Below are 19,259 nucleotides of genomic sequence, written 5' to 3'. Positions count from 1 at the left end.
ACTCTAATAAAATTTTCCTCAAACCTTAAAGAAAAAATTCTCATCTCCATTTTTTGTTTGTTTTTTGTTGGTTTTTTTTTGGGGGGGGGGGGGGACTTTATTTTGTTTCTCTGTGTGGTCCTGGCTGTTCTGGACCTCGCTCTATAGACCAGGCTGGCCTCGAACTCAGTGATCCACCTGCCCTCTGCTCCTAAGTGCTGGGATTAAAGGCATACTCTACCACACCTGGCCTGTTGTTGGAGTTTTTTATTGTTTTGGTTTTAGTTTTACTTACCATCATTTTTTCTATCTCCTACTTCCAAGACTTCGTTCCAGAACCTAGTCACATGTTTTCAGATCAATGAAGAGCTGTTGCCATCATGTATGATGGTCAGCACATTGTGTGGGATGAGACTAGCCATCCATGGAGTGCAGGGACTTTGCCTTCCCTGTTTTTAGCCTCCTAGTCTCTCCCTAATGCTTGGCAGAAGGTGCTTGGATTCTTTAACTTTTTAGCAACAGACTAATCATTGTGAAGAACATAACTTTTCTTCATGAATTCACAATTTTTCTAAACAATCTTCCCTATGTAACAGAAAAACTTTGTGTGTAACCGTTTGCATGATTTCTATACATTTTCCCTCCACACCTCCTTCCTCCACTTCTTTCCTCTCCTCCCCTCCTCTCTGTGGTTGGGTAGTGCATGTACACATGTCCTCTGTGGATATGTAGAGGCCAGAACAGAATATGGAAGGTCTTCCTCTATTGCTCTCTGCCTTACTGTCTTGAAGTATAATCTTTCACTGAACTGGAGGCTGACCATTTTAGCTAGACTAGTTACTTGGGATCGACAAGGATCCAGTTCCCAGTGCTAAGTTTACAAGCACATACTGCCATGCCCAATCTTTTATGGGGTGCTGGTGTTTTGAACTTGGATCCTCAGGCTTCTAGAGCAAAGCACTCTTGCCAGTGAGCTATTTCCACAGCCCTGATTTCTGTTAAATTCTTGAGTGATCCTCCTTTGGGAAATAAGTGTAGCTTCCTTCACTCTTTTATTATTAATTAGATAGGAGTTATGATATTTGTATCATAACTTTTTCATCAATAGACATCTGTAATTAGATATTTTATTTGAAACATTAAATTTTCCCATATTTTTACATAAAGGACATGATGCATTTTTTTTTAAATCACAGAAGGAGCATTTGAAAGTATAGCACAATACTGGGCGGTGGTTGCACACGCCTTTAATCCTAGCTTTCAGGGGGCAGAAGCAGGCCAATCTCTGTGAGTTCAAGGCCAGCCTTGTTCTCCAGAACAAGTTCCAGGATAGGCTCCAGAGCTACACAGAGAAACCCTGTCTCACCCCGCCCAAAAAAATGTTGCGTAAGTTTGTGAAATGTATTTCTGTAAGGATAGGAACTACATATATGGTTTTTAAACATTGAGTAGAAGTCCTGTGGCTTACAAGGATATGGTTTAGCCATCAATCAATTTTAAATTTAATGAATGATAGAAAGGAGTTATTGGTGCTGGTGAGATGACTTAATGGTTGAAAGCATTTTCTGTGTAAGTGTGATAAGCTGATTTGTTCGCCAGGACCCACATGGTAGGAGAGAACTGACTTCTGAACATTGTCCTGTGGCCTTCTTATATGTGCTGTGACGGGCACTTTTTTACACCCACATATATCACATGCATACAAAACAATCATGTTTGTTTTTTAATTTAAAAGGAATTGTTGATTGTTCTGTTATCCAAAGATATCTTTATAATGGGAACCTGTAAAAATAACCAAGGTGATACTTCATTGTAATCTATGCTATTAAAACCACACTAGCAAAATTTGAGTAATTAAGTAACCACGATCTTCTGTTAATTTTCTTTCTCTTTTCCTCTCTTGTAGAACTGCCAGTGCATGGCCAGCATTCCTGGTGGTTGATAATGTTGGAAGTCAGCTGTCCGACCTTCTCCAGCACGCAGTTGTTAAAAATGAATAGAATGCGAGTTCAACTCCACATCATGGAAACAGTACCTGGGAAATTGAAAACTATCTAAATGATTGTCTTTGGTTGGGCTGTGTTCTTAGCAAGCAGAAGCCTTGGCCAGGGTCTGCTATTGACTCTCGAGGAGCACATAGCCTACCTGTTGGGGACTACAGGTGCCACCACTACTATGGGTAATTCCTGTATCTGCCGAGATGACAGTGGAGCAGAAGACAGTGTTGACACCCACCAGCAGCAGGCTGAAAACAGTGCAGTCCCTACTGCTGACACTAGGAGTCAACCTCGGGACCCCGTTCGGCCTCCGAGGAGAGGCCGAGGACCACATGAACCGAGGAGAAAGAAACAGAATGTGGATGGGTTAGTGCTGGACACACTGGCGGTAATACGGACTCTCGTAGATAAGTAAGTATCGACCTACTGTCGCACCAGTGCCAGGGAAGTGTTCTGCCAGCAACCACCACTGGTGGACTCCTTCCATTCATTTATGTCTGCCAAGCCTTGTGCTCCTAGGCCAAGAGAGAATGCTTATTTCTCCTCTGACAGAGTAAAGAAGGTTGGATGCTTTCACTGCTGTCATCTACTCCTGTCTGGAAAAGTTTGAATGCTTCTGTACAGAAAACTCTTACTGAAAACATGATCTTTATAAGGGAGTACAGTAACCTCAGAGTGAGTTTGTGTTACTTGCTGAAGTAGGAAATGAGGAAATGCTTTCTTGAAGATCCGTTACTGTGCTTGCCAATCTGTTCATATATTCAAGATAAGTAGTCTTACCAAGAATATGGCTGCATGCAACTTCTGTGGGTAAAGAGTTTTATCTGTCTCTGTCTCTCTCTCTCTCTCTCTCTCTCTCTCTCTCTCTTTATCTCTCTCCTGCTTTATTAATTCTTATTGAGCCTGTTAGAGCCATTTGAAGAAATTGTAAGTTGAAACTGCAGGGCACACCTGGGCCTGTGTTCTTCTCCTGCTTTGTCTAAAAACAAAATCTAATGGCAGTGAAATTAAAGGATATTGTTCAAATTGACAAAAGTTCGAAGTTATTTAGTAAGTGCCTAAGTTAGACCACGAAGGGCCTAGATTCAGATTCTAGCTCATTACTAACTTTATGACATTGAGCAAGGTACTTCTCTAATCTTTTTTTTTTTTTTTAATTATTATTCTTTGGCTGGAGAGATGGCTCAGTTGTTAAGAGTACTGACTGTTCTTCCTAAGGACCCAGGTTCAAATCCCAGCACCCACATTGCAGCTCACAACTGTCTGTCTGTAACTCCAGTTCTAGGGGATCTAGCACCTTCACACAGATATGCATGTAGGCAAAACACAAATGCACATTAAATAAATCTTTTTTTTTTATTGTTTGAGACAGAGTTTCCCTGTGTAACAATCCTACCTGTCCTGGAACTAGCTCTTGTAGACCAGGCTGGCCTCGAACTCACAGGGGTTCATCTGCCTCTGCCTCCCGAGTGCTGGGATTAAAGGCGTGCATCACCAGAGTCCGGCAAATAAATCTTTTTTTTTTAAAACTCAGTAATATTAGAAAAAAAGAAAAAGAAGTGCTCAAAAGACAGCAGTCATTTTCAGTTTTTGCTTTAGGTTTTGCTAGAAAATTCCTAAGTATTTAATAATCATACTAATAAAAGCAGTTTTGTTTAATTTAAAAAATGATAAAGAAAAAACACTGTGCACCTAAAATATACAAACAAATCCTTAGAGCTATATTAGAGTCTTCCACACAGTACTGAAGTATTTGTTGATCTACAAGAATAATAATTTGGGGGGAGTGTTAGGGATATTAGTTCAAGTTAGAACACTTAACTAATATCCATTAAGCTCTTAACTAGATTCAACACACACAAAAGAATATTTCTTTTAAAAGTTATCCTTCATATTCTATGACTATAATGGAAAATTATCCTTTCCAAATAAGGAAGTAAACCACAACAATGTTAATTAAGCACATTGAGAAACAGGTGCAGAGTAGGTTTTGCTGTATTTTAAAGGCAAGTATAAAGGATATAGAAGCAAGCTTTAGTTCCAAGTTCCAAGCAAACATTACAAATTTTAAGTCTTCTTGTTAATCAAGCTCATAATAATTCACATAGGAGAAGCAAGTGTGCCTTTAATCCCAGCAGTGGTAAGCAAATCTCTTTAATCCCAGAAAGGGCAGGCAGATCTCAGAGTTCGAGTTCCAGGACAACCGAGGCTACACAGAGAAACTCTTATCTCCAAAAAAAAAAAAGGAGGGGGGGAGGCAAGTACTATATGCTCGAGTAACAAGGTGACTTCTACTTAAATTTGTCTCTATAGAATGATAAGTATAATTTCTGAGACTGGAAAAATAAAGCAGGTCTTAAACTTGCAATCCTCTTGCCTTGCCTCCAGAGTACCTGGGATTACAGAGATAAACCCAGCTTTATAGTTTAATTATATTTTTATTATTGTGTGTGTGTGCACACATGCACACAAAGCCGTGTGAGTGCAGGCACGTGCTTGCCATGGGTGTGGAGGTCAGAGAACAGCCTGGATGTCTGCCCTCACCCTCTGTCTGTTTGAGACCTGCTTCTTTTGTTGTGCACTGGCCTGCAGACTTGGAGGACTTCTGTCTCTGCCTGTTGTCTCTGTGATTGCTGCACCAGACTCTTATGTGGGCACTAGGGACTCAAACTGAGGTCCTCACACTTGTGCTTTACCTGCAGAACCATCTCCCCAGAAATCAAGTTCCTGACTTGATTTCAGAAGATACTGAAGGGTAATTTTATAACTTGGTTCTTGAGGTTGTCAAGATGAAATGTCAAGGAGAACTACAAAGGACAGGACAAAGGGATGTAGCAAGAATATATCTAAATCTGTTACAGATGTAGATGTGGCAGTTACCAAGTAGTCTCTTGGTTAGATTTTCTTGTTGTTTACATAGGAAGAAATGCTGATGTGAGAAGACAGCAGGTCCCAGTGCCTTGGCAGAGAGGCTGTGGAGCAAAGTTTTTATGCTGTTCTTTCTAGTTCTCCACAACTTCATTTTGAAATAAATGGCCTAATCACAGCATGCCTTCATACTCGGCTTTCTTCTTGTTGTGGCTGCCTGATTTTAATCCTTTGTGTTTGTTCTTCAGTTCTGGAAATTCTCAGCTATTACATCTTTGAATATTTCTGGTATTCAAAGTGAATCCTTCAGTATTTTTCCCTGTATGTATATGCCTCTGTCCCCTTGGTTTAGCTGACCTCAAGCTCAGGATTTTCTCCCTGCCTCAGCCTCCTGAATGGCAGAGTACAGGCATGTTCTCTTCAGATTCACTCAGTTTCTCTTTCTGGCATATCTGAATTCCATCTTCTTTTCTTTTTAATGTCTGCTTCTTGGTTTTTGCTTGGCCATTTTGTTTTCATGCACTTCTTATAGTTGTTGTTCCTGCAAATAAGCTTATTTTAAAATCATTTTAAAAATCTTTGCTTATTTTGAATAGTGACTCAGATTGTTATGATCTTAATGCTAGGGTTTTGAATTTTTTTTAAACATGTCTGGAATTTAATTTACAGACTCCTTTTTCCCCTCTCTCTCTGAGACAAGGTCTCACTGTGTAGGTGGGGCAGGCCACAGTGGCATTTGCCATCATACCCAGCTGCAGGTTTCCTCCTGGGTTCTTCCTCACTATGCCATGCTAATATGCTCCCCCAGTCTCCAAGTAAACCTAATTAAAATCGGTAGTTCTGGGTTTCCAAGTCTGTAAAAAGATAAGACCTGTAGCATGAATTTTATTTTGCCTTCTAAAAAAAAAATTGTCACTGGAGACTTGTACTTTACAGCACTTGTATCTCTGATTGTCCTTCCTGGAGAAGGATCCATGCTCCAGACTACTTTGTGCAGCTTTCCTGTCCTACCATAGATGAAGCTTTCAACCTGTAACCTAGCAGGCTGATACCCTCAGTCCTCTGTCCATTTCACAGCCCACAGCTCAGTAATCCTCTGGCATACCGTCCGCCATCAGAAATGTCTGCTCTTTCTGCCTCATTGGACATGCGTCTTCTTTGAACAGAGGGATGTGTTTGTGTCCTTTATGTATCTCCATATAGACAAGCAATATTTCTTTACCTTATTGGCTGCTGGCTCTGTTGCATTTTATTGTTTTTCTCTGAATTTTACTTTTTTCAGCACCCACCTCCACATATCAGTAGGTAATTATACTAGTGTTCCAGCTTCAAGCTTACATTTACTTGCATCTATATCCGAAGAATATCTATAGAAAGGGGTTGGGGTGGGTTTTAAAAAGTACATTATTAATTTAATTATAGAAAACATTTTAAAAAATTTTTTTCTCATTATTATGTTTGAGACCTGTATTGCTATATGTAAATCTTCACCTGCTTCTGGCTGCTATAGAGAATTCCTTTGTATGCTTGAAAGTCCTTTTTGTTTTGTTTTTAGAGACAGGGTTTCTCTTTGTAGCCCTGGCTGTCCTGGAACTCCCTTTGTAGATCAGGCTGTCCTTGAACTCACCGAGATCCACCTGCCTCTGTCTTCCAAGTGCTGGGATTAAAAGCATGCGCCACCACTACCCAACTGACAAAATAAGTACCATATTTTGTCATGTATTTTCATATGGTAATAGTTACTTAGGCAAATGCAAAATTCTTATTGCAAATACCCTGAGATAAATAGCAAAAATATACATTTATGTGTAGACCTATGTAACTTTCTCTAAAGATGTTAGGTATGTGCATATTTGACTTTATTATTGATATGCTGTCCTTTGGGAATGTGTGCAATAGTTATATTTTTAAGTTTTTTTTTCTTTTGAGACAAGAACTCCTATCTCAACCTCCTGAGTACTGAGATTACAGGCATGTGCTACTGTGCCCCACCTAAAACATTTATTTGTGTTGGGGGTGGGGGGCATGGGTGCTCCTGGGGTATGCTGTATATGTGGAAGACAGAGGATAACTTTTGGGAGTCTCCTACTGTAAGATCGGGGGTAGAACCCAGGTTATCAGGTTTGCTCGGCAGACACCTTCACCCTCTGAGTCATCTCACTGGCCCTCAAACACCTTTTAAATAATAATTAACCCATCTTGTGAAAAGACACAGGTTTGCCAAGTAACAAGCACCTAATGAACATCTGAGCTAAATGTAGTAATCTCCTTATCTCAAAGTTGTTCTGAGGATTAAATGACTTAAGACAATAGTTTTTATGTTTGTTTGCTGTGTTTCCCATAGTAGGAAACAGAAAGCCAGGGCTGACGAGATGGCTCAGTGAGTAAACTGCTTGCTGTACAGCATGAGGACCATTCATTACCTGGCAAGCTGAGCAACCTGAGCTCTGGATCCCCAGCACCTGCGTAAAAGCTGGGTGCATCTATAGCCCTGGCACTGGGAGAGTGGAGACAGGTGGATCCAGGGGTGCTCACTGGCCATCCGGTCTAGCTGAAATGGTGAGCTTCAGGTGAGGAGAGTAAGGTGGAGAGTGATGGAGCATGACGTCAGCCTCTGCCTCCACACGTGCACGCACACACAAACGCACACACCCACACACACAAACGCACATCTCACACCCACACACACAAACCAGAAATCCAGAACCTGTAAGCAAAAGGTGAGTTCTTAAGCAATTCGAATTATCATTGTTTGGTGGAAAACGTTTCAGCACTGATGCTCCCCTAAAACACCTCTCTAGAATTCCTGGGGAGACAGTGTGAAAACCCATTGAGACATTTAATTCCATTTTAGAGAGGTATCTAAGTTATTAAATAAGTCCTCTTGCTTTCGTTTTTGGATTCATCTGTCACCATTTTATGAAGCTTAAACAAACAGTGGTATTTTTTCAGAATAAGTCTTGTAAGTGCAATATATCTGTAGGCCCTTGATTCCTAAGTCCTCGGTGGAATTACCACCTCCCATCCTAACAGCTGTTTAAGGTAAGTGTGATGAAGATGCTGATGACCTTTCTGGCACGTGTCAGCTGGCACTGGGCCTTGAAAAATAAAGCTGAGAACTCGTGTCCCAAGTTTTAGTATGTGATCACAGAGGGGAGTTGTGTGTCCCAACCTGCTCCTTTTCTTGGGCGCCATCCCATGACTGGAAGCGAGCACCTATGGCCTACACTTGTTCTTACAGTCATCTCTTCCGTCTCTTGCCTAACATCCATTCATGTTAATTTCTTGTCTCTGTTTTGGCCCCATGCTTCCAGTTTGAATTTTATTTGGAATTAAATTCAAGTCTAATGTCTGGAATATTTGTTTTTCAGTGATCAGGAACCTCCCTATTCAATGATTACATTACATGAAATGGCAGAAACAGGTATTTTAAAGTTTTTATTTTTAATGCTTCCTATTAAAAATATTGAAAGATGTATGACTACCTTTTTAAAGATAAAAGATTGTAAAAATGCCATATGTAACATAGAAAAGGTTCTGGGTGTATGGAAGTCTCCTGTAAAAGTATATTAAGGACCATACATTGCATCCTCAATATTGAGCTACTCGTCTCAGTGATGACTGTATCTCATTTGAAATTGAGATTAAAAAAATTTATTGGTGGGTCTTTGTACTTGTCCTATTGTTTGTCTTTCAGTATCCTAAGTATTATTCTAATATCGAGCCAAGTGCTGTTTACATAGTTCAGTCCTGTTCAACAGTGAGTTGCTTAAAGCTATTTTAATCATAATCTGAGAATCAAGGCCATAGCTTAAATTTTCTACAATTAAAAATGCCCTTGAGTCACAAGATACCTGTAATAGGGTTTTGGTTCCATCATGGCAACTAGGGATTTATGATAGTACCCAGGCCAGCTTCTGGCTTTTTAAAGCCACTGCATAAAGGCCAAAAACGTTGCTTTGTTAATGTGAAGTCCTTTTGTATATTCTCATGTTTCCAAAATAGTGACTCCTTTATATAATCTTCTTGGTTTGCCCTTAGATGAAGGATGGTTGGATGTTGTCCAGTCTTTAATTAGAGTTATTCCATTGGAAGATCCATTGGGACCAGCTGTTATAACCTTGTTACTAGACGAATGTCCATTGCCCACTAAAGTAAGTTAAACTAATCTTCATGGAATTGTCATCTGTGCCATCTGTACACAGCATGAGTAATCTCACAGAAGCATTTGATAGACTTTATATATTTGAGGTATATTACTGGGTAGGTATGAAAAGTTTTATTATTAATGAAGTGCTATATCCTCTTTGAGTAGTTTTAGTTCAGCATTTTTTTAATGTTTAAAGATTTGTATCTTCAAGGACAGTCTAAAAACTAGAAGAAAATGAGCTTTTATCTGCCTCTGAGAAACTTCCTCATAACCAAGATTTTCTATTTAAGAGGAAAAGTACAGTACCAAAAGCTCTTCTGAGTCTTACTTAAGCACATTAGAGGTTTGCAAAGCCCGGCTCATAATCTAACTAGGACACAAATGTTAAATTTTTATTGCTTTGGCCTTTACCTTCTACAGACTGCCTCCATGCACACATTTTGTTTTATTTGAGACAGGGTCTTATGTAGCCTTTACAGTCCTAAAACTCACTTTGTAGACCAAACTGGCCTCAAACTTAGAAATCTGTCTGCGTGCTGAGATTAAAGGCATGCACCACCATGCCCATGCATACTTTTAAAAATTTGGATTCTGATATATTTTAATTGTGTGTTGAAGCCTCAGACACTTGAGTAGGAAAGCATGAAAAGGAATGTCTTTAGCCTAGTCATTGTCAGGTTGGTCATTGCCTATGCTAATTTTTCCATTTTTAATTTGCCTAAAAAGTTGGTGGGATTTGTTCTTGCCTGATAGAGCCTTTTGTAAACCCAAGCATTGTAGTACATCCCTATAATTTTAGCACTCAGTGGGGAGAAGTAGGAATTTAGGAGTCCAAGGAAAGCCTTGATGCCTTGGTTACACAGCAGGTTTAAGGACAGCTTGGACTACATGAGACCCTCTCTTTAAAAAAAAAGTACCCCAGCCTGATGGTGGTGGCACACGCCTTTAATCCCGGCATTCAGGAGGCAGAAGTACTTGGATTTCTGAGTTCAAGACCAGCCTGGTCTGCAGAACAAGTTCTAGGACAGGCTTCAAAGCTATACAGAGTGAGGTGGCTCATGCCTGTAATCTCAGCATTTGGAAAGCTGGCATAGGGATTACATGACCTCAAGGCTAGCCTGGACTATATTAGGAATTGCAGGCCAGCCTGGGCTAGACTACTGTGAGCCCTTGTCTTGGGGGGGGGGGGAAGTAACTTTTTATTTAAACATCACTAGGTCATAATTATTTTTGGTTTTATGTTTTTGGATTTGTTGTTTTAAGTCAGGGTCTTACTATGTGTGTTTGGTTTCTTTTTGAGACAGTATCTTGCTCTGTAACATAGGCCGGTTTGGGTAGCCCAGTTTAGCCTTGATGCTACAATTTTCATGCCTCAGCCTCCAGAGTCCCAAGATTTTAGGTATGTTCCACCATGACCAAGTTACTGTAATTAATCATATTAACATTTAAATGGGTTTAGTGTGGTTAATGATTCAAGAGTATGTATATTGTAAAATGGATGTGGTAATTCATACCTGTAATTCCAGCATTCGGGAAGTTGAGACAGGAAGATTACCACAAGTTCAAGACCATCCTGGGCTATAGTGAGTTTCAGGATAGCCTTGGTATATATAGCTATATGTATATACCAAGACTCCATCTCAAAAAAACAAAAGTATAAAACATGTACTGTCTATAACTGCTACATTTTGGATAAAATGAAATATGGTATTGAGAAAACTTAAGGTTGATCAGATATTTCAACCTTATTATTTATTATTTCAATAATAATACCATTGGAGTTATTTTATAATTTTATGTGATCATTCCAAGTTCATTGAATACCTTTTTATGGTTTTGTTTCTAGAATTCCCATGGGACAATAACGTACAGAGTAAATATTCATCAAATCTATTTGTAACTTTTTTTATAGGATGCACTCCAGAAATTGACTGAAATTCTCAATTTAAATGGAGAGGTAGCATGCCAGGACTCAGGCCACCCTGCCAAACATAGGAACACATCTGCAGTCCTTGGCTGCTTGGCTGAGAAACTAGCAGGTAACTCTAGCACACGCCACCCAAGATCCTTACTTGCTTGACATTGAGACATCTGTGCTGCAGACCTTTGGGCTGTTTGTTGTAGCAGAAGGAAGTTGAGTGTGGTGGCTCACACCTGTAACCATAGCACCGTGAGACAAAGGGCTGAGAGCTCAAGCCTCCCCTGCGTAGTTAGAGGCTAACCATACCTCTGGGAGATCTTAAACAAAAAACAAAAAAGGAATGAACAGAAATGAAATAAAAGGAAGAAAATTACTCAAATGACAGTTAAATGTAATCTAATTTAGCTTTATTTTTTTCAGAGAAATTTAAGATAAATTTGTCATTTTTTGCTTAAGACAGGGAAAAGGCACAATATAGTATAACAAATAAATATTATATACATTTATAGTAATGAATATTACCCATTTTAGGAATATTAACAGCAAATTGCATGAGAATATCTCAGCCAGTTACTTTATATATGTTGGAAGAAATAATGGATTGAAAATCAGAACACGTGGGTGCTGGTCTAGAGTCTCATGGCTCTCTTTGGTGGACTCAGTTGCTAAGCTGTGAAATGGAGATGGTAGTAGGAACAGCCTGAGAGAGGAGGCCTGGGGAATGTGCATCAGAGAACAGAACTGAAGCAAAATAATTTTGTTATTATTTACTGGTTTAAAATAGCATGGCACTTTTAATTATATCCAGTATTTGCTGTGTTTTTCTAGGTCCTGCAAGCATAGGTTTACTTAGCCCAGGGATACTGGAATATTTGCTACAGTGTCTGGTAAGTAAGACATCAAAGATGATTATTCTCATCATACAGATTGTCTGTTTTTCTGAAATCACCAACATAGTTCCTGGTGCAGAGGATAGGGTGGGTTATAAATTTTATGTACAGGTGTTCCCTGGGTTTTTGTTTATCACCTCCTATGATTAGAGACAGAAAGGAGAGCGAGAAAGAGGGGGAATTTATTACAAGCAAATAATAATTGAATTGATCTAGTTTTAAATTTAGTCATAATATAGCTGCTAGGACTTCTTGTGTGTTCTTACAGTCTACAAAATAGTAATGGAGAATACTGCCCCACCAGTCCACTACACCTCCCCACACACAGTGGAAACAGAATTACATGGCATTCCAACAGCAGGCCTAGTTCCCAGTGTATAACAATCTCTAGTCCTGCCCACCCTTCCCTTTACAGTGAAAATGTCATTGGTGGAATGATAGATGTATCACCCATGAAGTTGGTGGTTTGTTGAAGCTCTGTCTCCCTATTGCTCATAGCTCTTGACTGCAGTATTGACTAGCCTGTGTTTCTAAGTTATTTTTGCAAGCCTAGTGAGCACTGGCCTTTTTAAAAATCTCTATCCTAAAAGAATTTATTTGTTGGTGCCTACACAATAAGTGATTAAAATAACCCTTATACAGCTCTGTGTGAGCGCTGGTAGGTACCAAAGTAGTGGGAGGGTCATTTTCCTTCACAAAGCTCACTATAATGTAAAGAAATAGAACCATTCAGACAGCAGTTAAATTACACTTTATGACAGGATGTGATCTAGGGCAAAATTACTTCCTCCAGACTGGTGCTGTAAGAGTTCTGAGAAGGTGAAGGGATGGGTGGGTGACAAGGGGCCTGTAGTAATCGTGGAAGACAGACTTCCTGATGTGGTGGGGCTTAGCTAGTTCATGAGAAGGTTAAGATTAGGAACTCACAGTGAGTTTCCAGGCTAAAGCAGCAGGGCAGAAGCCAAGTGACAGAGTTATCTGATCAGAGAAGACAGTGTTCAGAGGGAGGAGGATGTGAATTGGAAAATTTGGGACTGGAAAAACCAGGCAAGAGAGTTAAGGAAGTGGCAAGGATAAAGATGCTGAAGAGGTTTTATAGCAGGGAGAACAGTGCTTCTCTAAACCGTGCTAAACTGGCGTGCGCCGCCGCCGCCACCACCACCCGGCTATGTAGGCCTCTCTTTAGGTGGGTGATGTAAATTCAAATATAAGTTAAGTACATATCTTATCTCTCCTGTCAGCAGCAGCAACTGTAGAATTCCCTGCAGGAACTAGATTAAAACTAAGATATTGCCAGGTGTGGTGCTGCATGCCTTTAATTCTAGCACTAGGGGACAGAGGCAGGAGGATCTCCGTGAGTTTGAGGCCAGCCTGTTCTACAGAGCGAGTTCCAGGACAACCAGAGCTACGTAAAAGACCCTGTCTCACATAAAAAACTTAAGATGTTAATTGATAATATCATTATTTATAGTTCTAGAGATGGTATTTCTTTGTGGTTCCTAAAGGTTATTTTTTAGGTATAATTCTGCTTTTCTTTTTGGCTTATTTTAATGAGTATTCTTTTAGCTAACAAAGCCATAATACAAATGTTACTAAGTTTAATAGCATAATGCATTTAATAAGATACTGCTGAAATGTCCATATCTATAAATTAACCCAATGATTTTTGAAAAATAGATTAAGAGATTCTATCTTGGTCTCCATTAGCCAAGTGGACAATTGAAAGTTTGAATGAGGGAGACTTTTCTGCCTGTATTTAAGGAAGAATATGAAGTTGATGCCTTACTGCCTCTGCAGAGGTGACTTTTGCTTTTATCTTTTGTTGTCTTTCAGAAGCTACAGTCACACCCTACAGTCATGCTTTTTGCACTGATTGCACTGGAAAAGTTTGCCCAGACAAGTAGGTATAGTGACTTCTTGCACTAGTGATCTTTGTTGGTTGTAAAAAATGAGCCTACGCTTTTAACTCCATCAAATGTACATACATTCTGGTTAGAAAACCATCAAAGTATATCAAAAACAAAAACAAAGATTGTTCTCAGCTAAGATTCTAAGCATGGTGACTATAATTTTATAGCTAAAACTTCAATGATAAGGGGATGGCGAGATGTGGCAACAGTTAAGAGCGCTTGCTTTGCAAGCATGAAGACCTGAGTTTGGATCCCAATGCTCATTAACAAACCTGGCACCTCATGCACACCTCTGAGGTGAACAAAGACCAAACAATTGCTGAGGCTTGCTGGCTTCCAGCCCAGTTATAAAAATTCAAGCCCCCAATTCAAGGAGTGATCCTGCCTCAAAAGGAATGGTGGAGCATGTAGACGAGGACACCCAGTGCTCTCTTCTGGCTTCCATGCATGCCTCGCACGTGTGCATATATTCACACAGACAAACACATACATAAACCACACACAGAGAATTTAAAGGAATAATTTCAGTGACATGATGAGGCTGGAAAGATGGCTCAGCAATTAAGAGCACTTGATGCTTTTCCAGCGGGTTGGAGTTTGGTTCCCAGCACCGACATTGTTGGGCAGCTCACAGCCACCTGTAGCTCCACTCCAGGGAATCTGAAACCCTCTTCTGATCTCTACAGGCACTCAGACACACATGACATACACATTCACAGACTCTTATGGATATACATAAATAAAAAGTAAATCTTAAACTGTGTGTTATGGTACATGCCTTTAATCACAGCACTTAGGGCACAGAGGTAGGCGGCTCTCCATTACAGGCCAACCTTGTCTACATAGGGAGTTCCAGGACAACCAGAGCTACATAGAGAGACCCTATTTTAAAGACAATAATAATAATAATAATAATAATAATAATAACCAAATAAATATTTTAAAAGAGTGATGAAAAGGTAGAAAGTCACAAGTTTTTTGCTTGTGTCATCCCTAGAGGGAAGTGTTAATGAAAACTGTTCCAGTCTCCAAATTCTGTATTGTCTCCCTCATTCCTTACCACCACTAATCTGCCCAGTATATCCTCCTCTTCTGCCATTGTTATTTAAAGATCTCATCCTTCTAAACAGGTGAAAATAAATTGACTATCTCTGAATCCAGTATTAGTGACCGACTGGTCACCTTGGAGTTGTGGGCTGATGATCCTGATTATCTGAAACGTCAAGTTGGCTTCTGTGCCCAGTGGAGCTTAGACAATCTCTGTGAGTGGGGGTTGTCCTTTATTAAAATGTGTTTCTGCTTCTCTATATTGATATTTTCGTTTTGTTTATGTTGCGTTGGGGTGGATGTACACATTTGTAGCAGTTAAAGGATAAATTTTAGGAGTTGGTTCTCTTTCCACCATGTGGGTTCCATGTCATCAGGCAACTGCCTGTACCTGCTGGGCCATCTCACCAGTCAAAATTTGTTTACGTTTCTAAACCCCTGTCTTCAGTAGGATCAATAGCCTTCCTTTTGCTGTAATGAGTGGGAGTTCTTAATAAGCGTCTCCACTGCAGGGTGGATGTACTCTGATAGAAAAGTATCCTAGGCACCTGTCAGGAGAGTTAAGTGGAACGCTTCCTTTCTAGCATTCTTTGGGTCACAGACCTTTACTGACAGCAGCTGAATCAGATGTCTTAATTATATAGCTCTGGCTAAGCTTGTCAGCACACACTTTCCTCACTGCCCACCAGCTAGGTCCAGCTAACTCCACCCCTGGGCCTGTTCACACTTGTACTTTCTTCTTTGTCTTTCCTTGTGTATATGTGCGTGTGTGTGTTTTATTGTCATGTGATGGAATATGTGACATGAAAAACCTAATGGGAAGAATTACTTATTTTGGTTCATAGTTTCAGAGCTTTCAGTTTACCGTGGCAGGAAGGTGGGAAGAACAGCCCAGTCAGGGAGGCCAGGAAACAAAAAGACAGAATTTAATTTTCAGTGCAAGGATGGGTTCTAGAACCTTGTTCATGCTAGGAAAGCATCTACCACTGAGCTATAGCCCCAGCCCTTTTACCTTCTTTGTTCTCTTCTTCTTATCTCAGATGGTCTCCTCAAACCCAAATTAATTCTTTCTTACACAGTGTCAGTTTTTTTAACTTTTTCTCCTCCAAAGGCTACTAGAATACAAACCAAATTGCTGTACCATTACCTGTCTCTATTGCTAGCACTGTACTAATGTACAGTTAAACACATAACCTCTAATTCTTGCTCTAACATGGAGTACAGTCTATGTAGTGCTAGTTAAAGGTAATTCTGAGTAAATGCAATTTGGAAGATGGGAATGATTGTATAGCTATAATTTTAGCATTTGAGAAGCAAAGGCAGGAGAAATGAGTTCAAAGTCATCCTCAGCTACATAGTGAATTTAAACCCAAACCAAGCCACATTAGACCCTGCCTCTAAAAAACAGAACTGAACAAAACAAAAACCCACTATCCCGAGATTACACACTTAATCCTGTACTTCGGAGATAGAGACAGGTAGATCTCTGTCAGTTGATAAGTTCTAGGCCAGTCAGGGCTACACAGTGAGACCTGTTATTTAGATTTTGTTTCATGCACTCTAATAGGTACAGAGACTGGAAACCCCACGCTTGCAGTGTTGCCTTTTCTGGCCTTTGCTAATTAGTTCATGTAACAGCACAGCTAAGATGCTAGGTCCAACCAGTTCTCCATTCTTTGACAACTAGAGATGACAGTTTTTCCTTTCTTCTAAACCATTACAGTCTGCCCTAGGAAACATGACCACCTTTTCTTTTGCAGTTTTAAAAGAAGGTAGACAACTAACCTATGAGAAAGTGGACTTGAAAAACATTAGGGCCATGCTGAACAGCAATGATGTCAGCGAGTACTTGAAGATCTCACCTCATGGCTTGGAGGTAAAGCTTTCACAGACCTTTTGAGGGCTAAAACTACTTTTCCCCCATTTTTTATGCCCTGCTTCAGGACAATGGTTAAGAGAACAGGTAGAGGCTTTCCTTCTATCTGAAGAGTGGCTAGAGGTAGAAGTGGTAAGGATAGAGACTGCTTCGGGATGCCGCTTACTCAGTTACACCCCACAGAGCTGCTCCATCGTAGCGCTGCAGTGCTTGTTGACTGGTTCACATAGGTCTGAATTGTTTGTTTGTGGTACTCAGTTCCTAAGTAAGTGTTCTACTACTGAGTTACAGCCCTAGCTAAATGTTTTTAAACACTTCAAAATATTTTATGTATATGGATATTTTGCCTGCATGTATGTCTATGTACCATTTCCCTGCCTGGTGCCTGTGGAGGCCAGAAGTCATCGGATCCCCTGGATCTGGAGTTACAGAAGTTTGTGAGCCACCATGTGGGTGCTGGGGCTCAAACCCACATCCTTTATAATCAGTGATCTTAACTGCTGAGCCATCTCTTTTAGCTCTATATCTGTTTTTAATCTTTGTCATTTTATTCAACTAAAAGTATGAAGACAGATGTTTCCCAAAGAAGCCTCTCCTTCTGCAAATGCCCACATAGCCAATTGTGCTAGACCTGGTGCTTCCCTTTCTTGTGTTGGATATTGCCAATTTTATACTGCAGGTGATAGAAGAGCTGCTTATATACAGGAAAGTACCAAGGACGAGGCATTTCAGAATTGAACAGTGGTTGCCAAGTCCCTTTTGTCATTTTGTCTTTGAATTCTATGTAGACACCCTGTCTTTACCTTTCTCCTTCTTCATCTGATGAAGACAGTGTTTGCACTTATAAATATGCCGATCCTAAAGCAAGCTCTCTAAGTACTGAAAAACAAAACCAGCAGCTTTAACTATTTGCAGTTGCAGCTATCTTTGAAATCCTAGAAGTCACTCAGTTTGATGCTTTTTAAAATCACTGAAGATGAACAGTGTAGCATTGATAAGGAAAACTCTGTCCTGTCTTCCAGTTACTGATGGATTGATTTGTACCCCTTGGTTCTGCCAGGCTCGCTGTGATGCCTCCTCCTTTGAGAGTGTCCGCTGCACTTTTTGTGTGGACACTGGGGTGTGGTACTACGAAGTAACAGTGATCACTTCTGGTGTCATGCAGATTGGCTGGGCTACTCGAGACAGCAAGTTTCTCAACCACGTGAGTACCAGGGGAATGCGAATGAAACGGCGGCAGCTTGCTTTTCTGGTGGACAGGTGGATATGTTTATCTTCAGACAGGCTTGTTCAATAGCTAGGTGGTGCCAGACTCCTAACAGAGGCTTGCTGTGCTGATGTAGAACTAGGAAACAAGTGGAGATGCCTCTCAGCCTCTGGGCTTTTCCCTTTTTTTGCTTGTTTGTTTTTGTTTCTGTTTTTCGAGACAGGGTTTCTCTGTGTAACAGCCTGGAACTCGTTTTTTAGACCAGGCTGGCCTCCAACTCACAGAGATCAGCTTGCCTCTTTCTCCCGAGTGCTGGAATTAAAGGCATGCGCCACCACCCCTCGACTAGAGATGTCTTTATGGCTCTCCTGTAGTCCCAGCCATATCTGGGACCTGGTTATTGAACTGTAACAGGGGACATCTATTTTTCCATTTTGTTTTTTGTTATTTTTGAGATGGTGCTTCTCTGTGTAGCCCTGACTGTCCTGGAACTTGCTGACCTCAAACTCAGAAATCCACCTGCCTCTGCCTTCCGAGTCCTAGTTGTAAAAGTGTACGCCACCACAGCCTGGTTGGCAATGGATGATTTTTACCTTGAGATTAAATTTTGGAAACCTTGTAGGGTTTGGAAACCTTATAAGGTTGCCAGAGAGATGATTCAGTAGTTAAGAGTGCTTTCTGCTCATCCCAGAGGACCTGAATTTGGTTCCTAGTACCCACGTGAAGCTACTAACAACCACTTGTAAATCCAGCTTCAGGAGATCCAACAACCCTTTCTGACCTCTTTGGGTGCCCACATACATATTGTACACACACACTAACATACACATAAATAAAAAATAAAAATGCATCTTTAAATAAAGGAATCTTTTGACTGGGCAGTGTTGGTGCATGCCTTTAATCCCAGCACTTAGGAGGCAGAGGCAGAGGCAGGTGAGTCTCTGAATTAAAGGCCAGTCTGGTCTACAGAATGAGTTTCAGGACAATCAAAACTATTCGTAGAAACTATTTCGAAAAAACTGAAAGAGAAAACAAAAACAAAAAAATTTTTAGCTGGGCGGTGGTGGTACACACTTTAAATCCCAGCACTTGGAAGGTACAGGCAGGCAACCTCTATTGAGTGCAAGACCAACGTATCTACAGAGTGAGTTCCAGGGGTGCCAGAACTGTTAAGCAGAGAAACCTTGTCTCGGGGGATGGGGAGTCCTGGGTCCTGTCTCAAAGGAAAAAGGGCACCATGTATAAATTCTCTTTCCATAGCATTAAATATTGGCTAACTTTTCTTATTTGATTTTTACCTTGTAATTAATAGGCACATTTACTTTCAATATTTATCTTTTGTTTTAGAAAGTGCTGAAGTAAAGGGAAATCTAAATCTGCTATAGTAAGTAGGCCTGGGATACCACTGATGTGG

The 19,259-nt window shown here is 40.4% G+C and overlaps 1 protein-coding gene across 2 annotated transcripts in view; it reads left to right on the top strand.

The window, feature by feature from the left end:
- Rspry1 (ring finger and SPRY domain containing 1) overlaps window positions 1-19,259 on the top strand; it is a 51,568-nt gene that overhangs the window by 13,690 nt on the left and 18,619 nt on the right. For both annotated transcript variants that reach the window (XM_038312595.2, XM_038312596.2), the window contains exons 2-10: window positions 1,886-2,387; window positions 8,216-8,268; window positions 8,886-8,998; window positions 10,907-11,033; window positions 11,744-11,802; window positions 13,639-13,705; window positions 14,846-14,977; window positions 16,523-16,638; window positions 17,699-17,842. In XM_038312595.2, coding sequence (XP_038168523.1) covers window positions 2,038-2,387; window positions 8,216-8,268; window positions 8,886-8,998; window positions 10,907-11,033; window positions 11,744-11,802; window positions 13,639-13,705; window positions 14,846-14,977; window positions 16,523-16,638; window positions 17,699-17,842 — 1,161 coding nt within the window. In that variant the 5' untranslated portion in view covers window positions 1,886-2,037. The remainder of the gene's footprint in view (window positions 1-1,885; window positions 2,388-8,215; window positions 8,269-8,885; window positions 8,999-10,906; window positions 11,034-11,743; window positions 11,803-13,638; window positions 13,706-14,845; window positions 14,978-16,522; window positions 16,639-17,698; window positions 17,843-19,259) is intronic.

Source organism: Arvicola amphibius, chromosome 15, assembly GCF_903992535.2.
Source record: "Arvicola amphibius chromosome 15, mArvAmp1.2, whole genome shotgun sequence".
In the NCBI taxonomy this organism is placed as follows: Eukaryota; Metazoa; Chordata; class Mammalia; order Rodentia; family Cricetidae; genus Arvicola; species Arvicola amphibius.
Note: the sequence above shows the minus strand (reverse complement) of the source record. Positions and strands in the feature narration are given on the sequence as shown.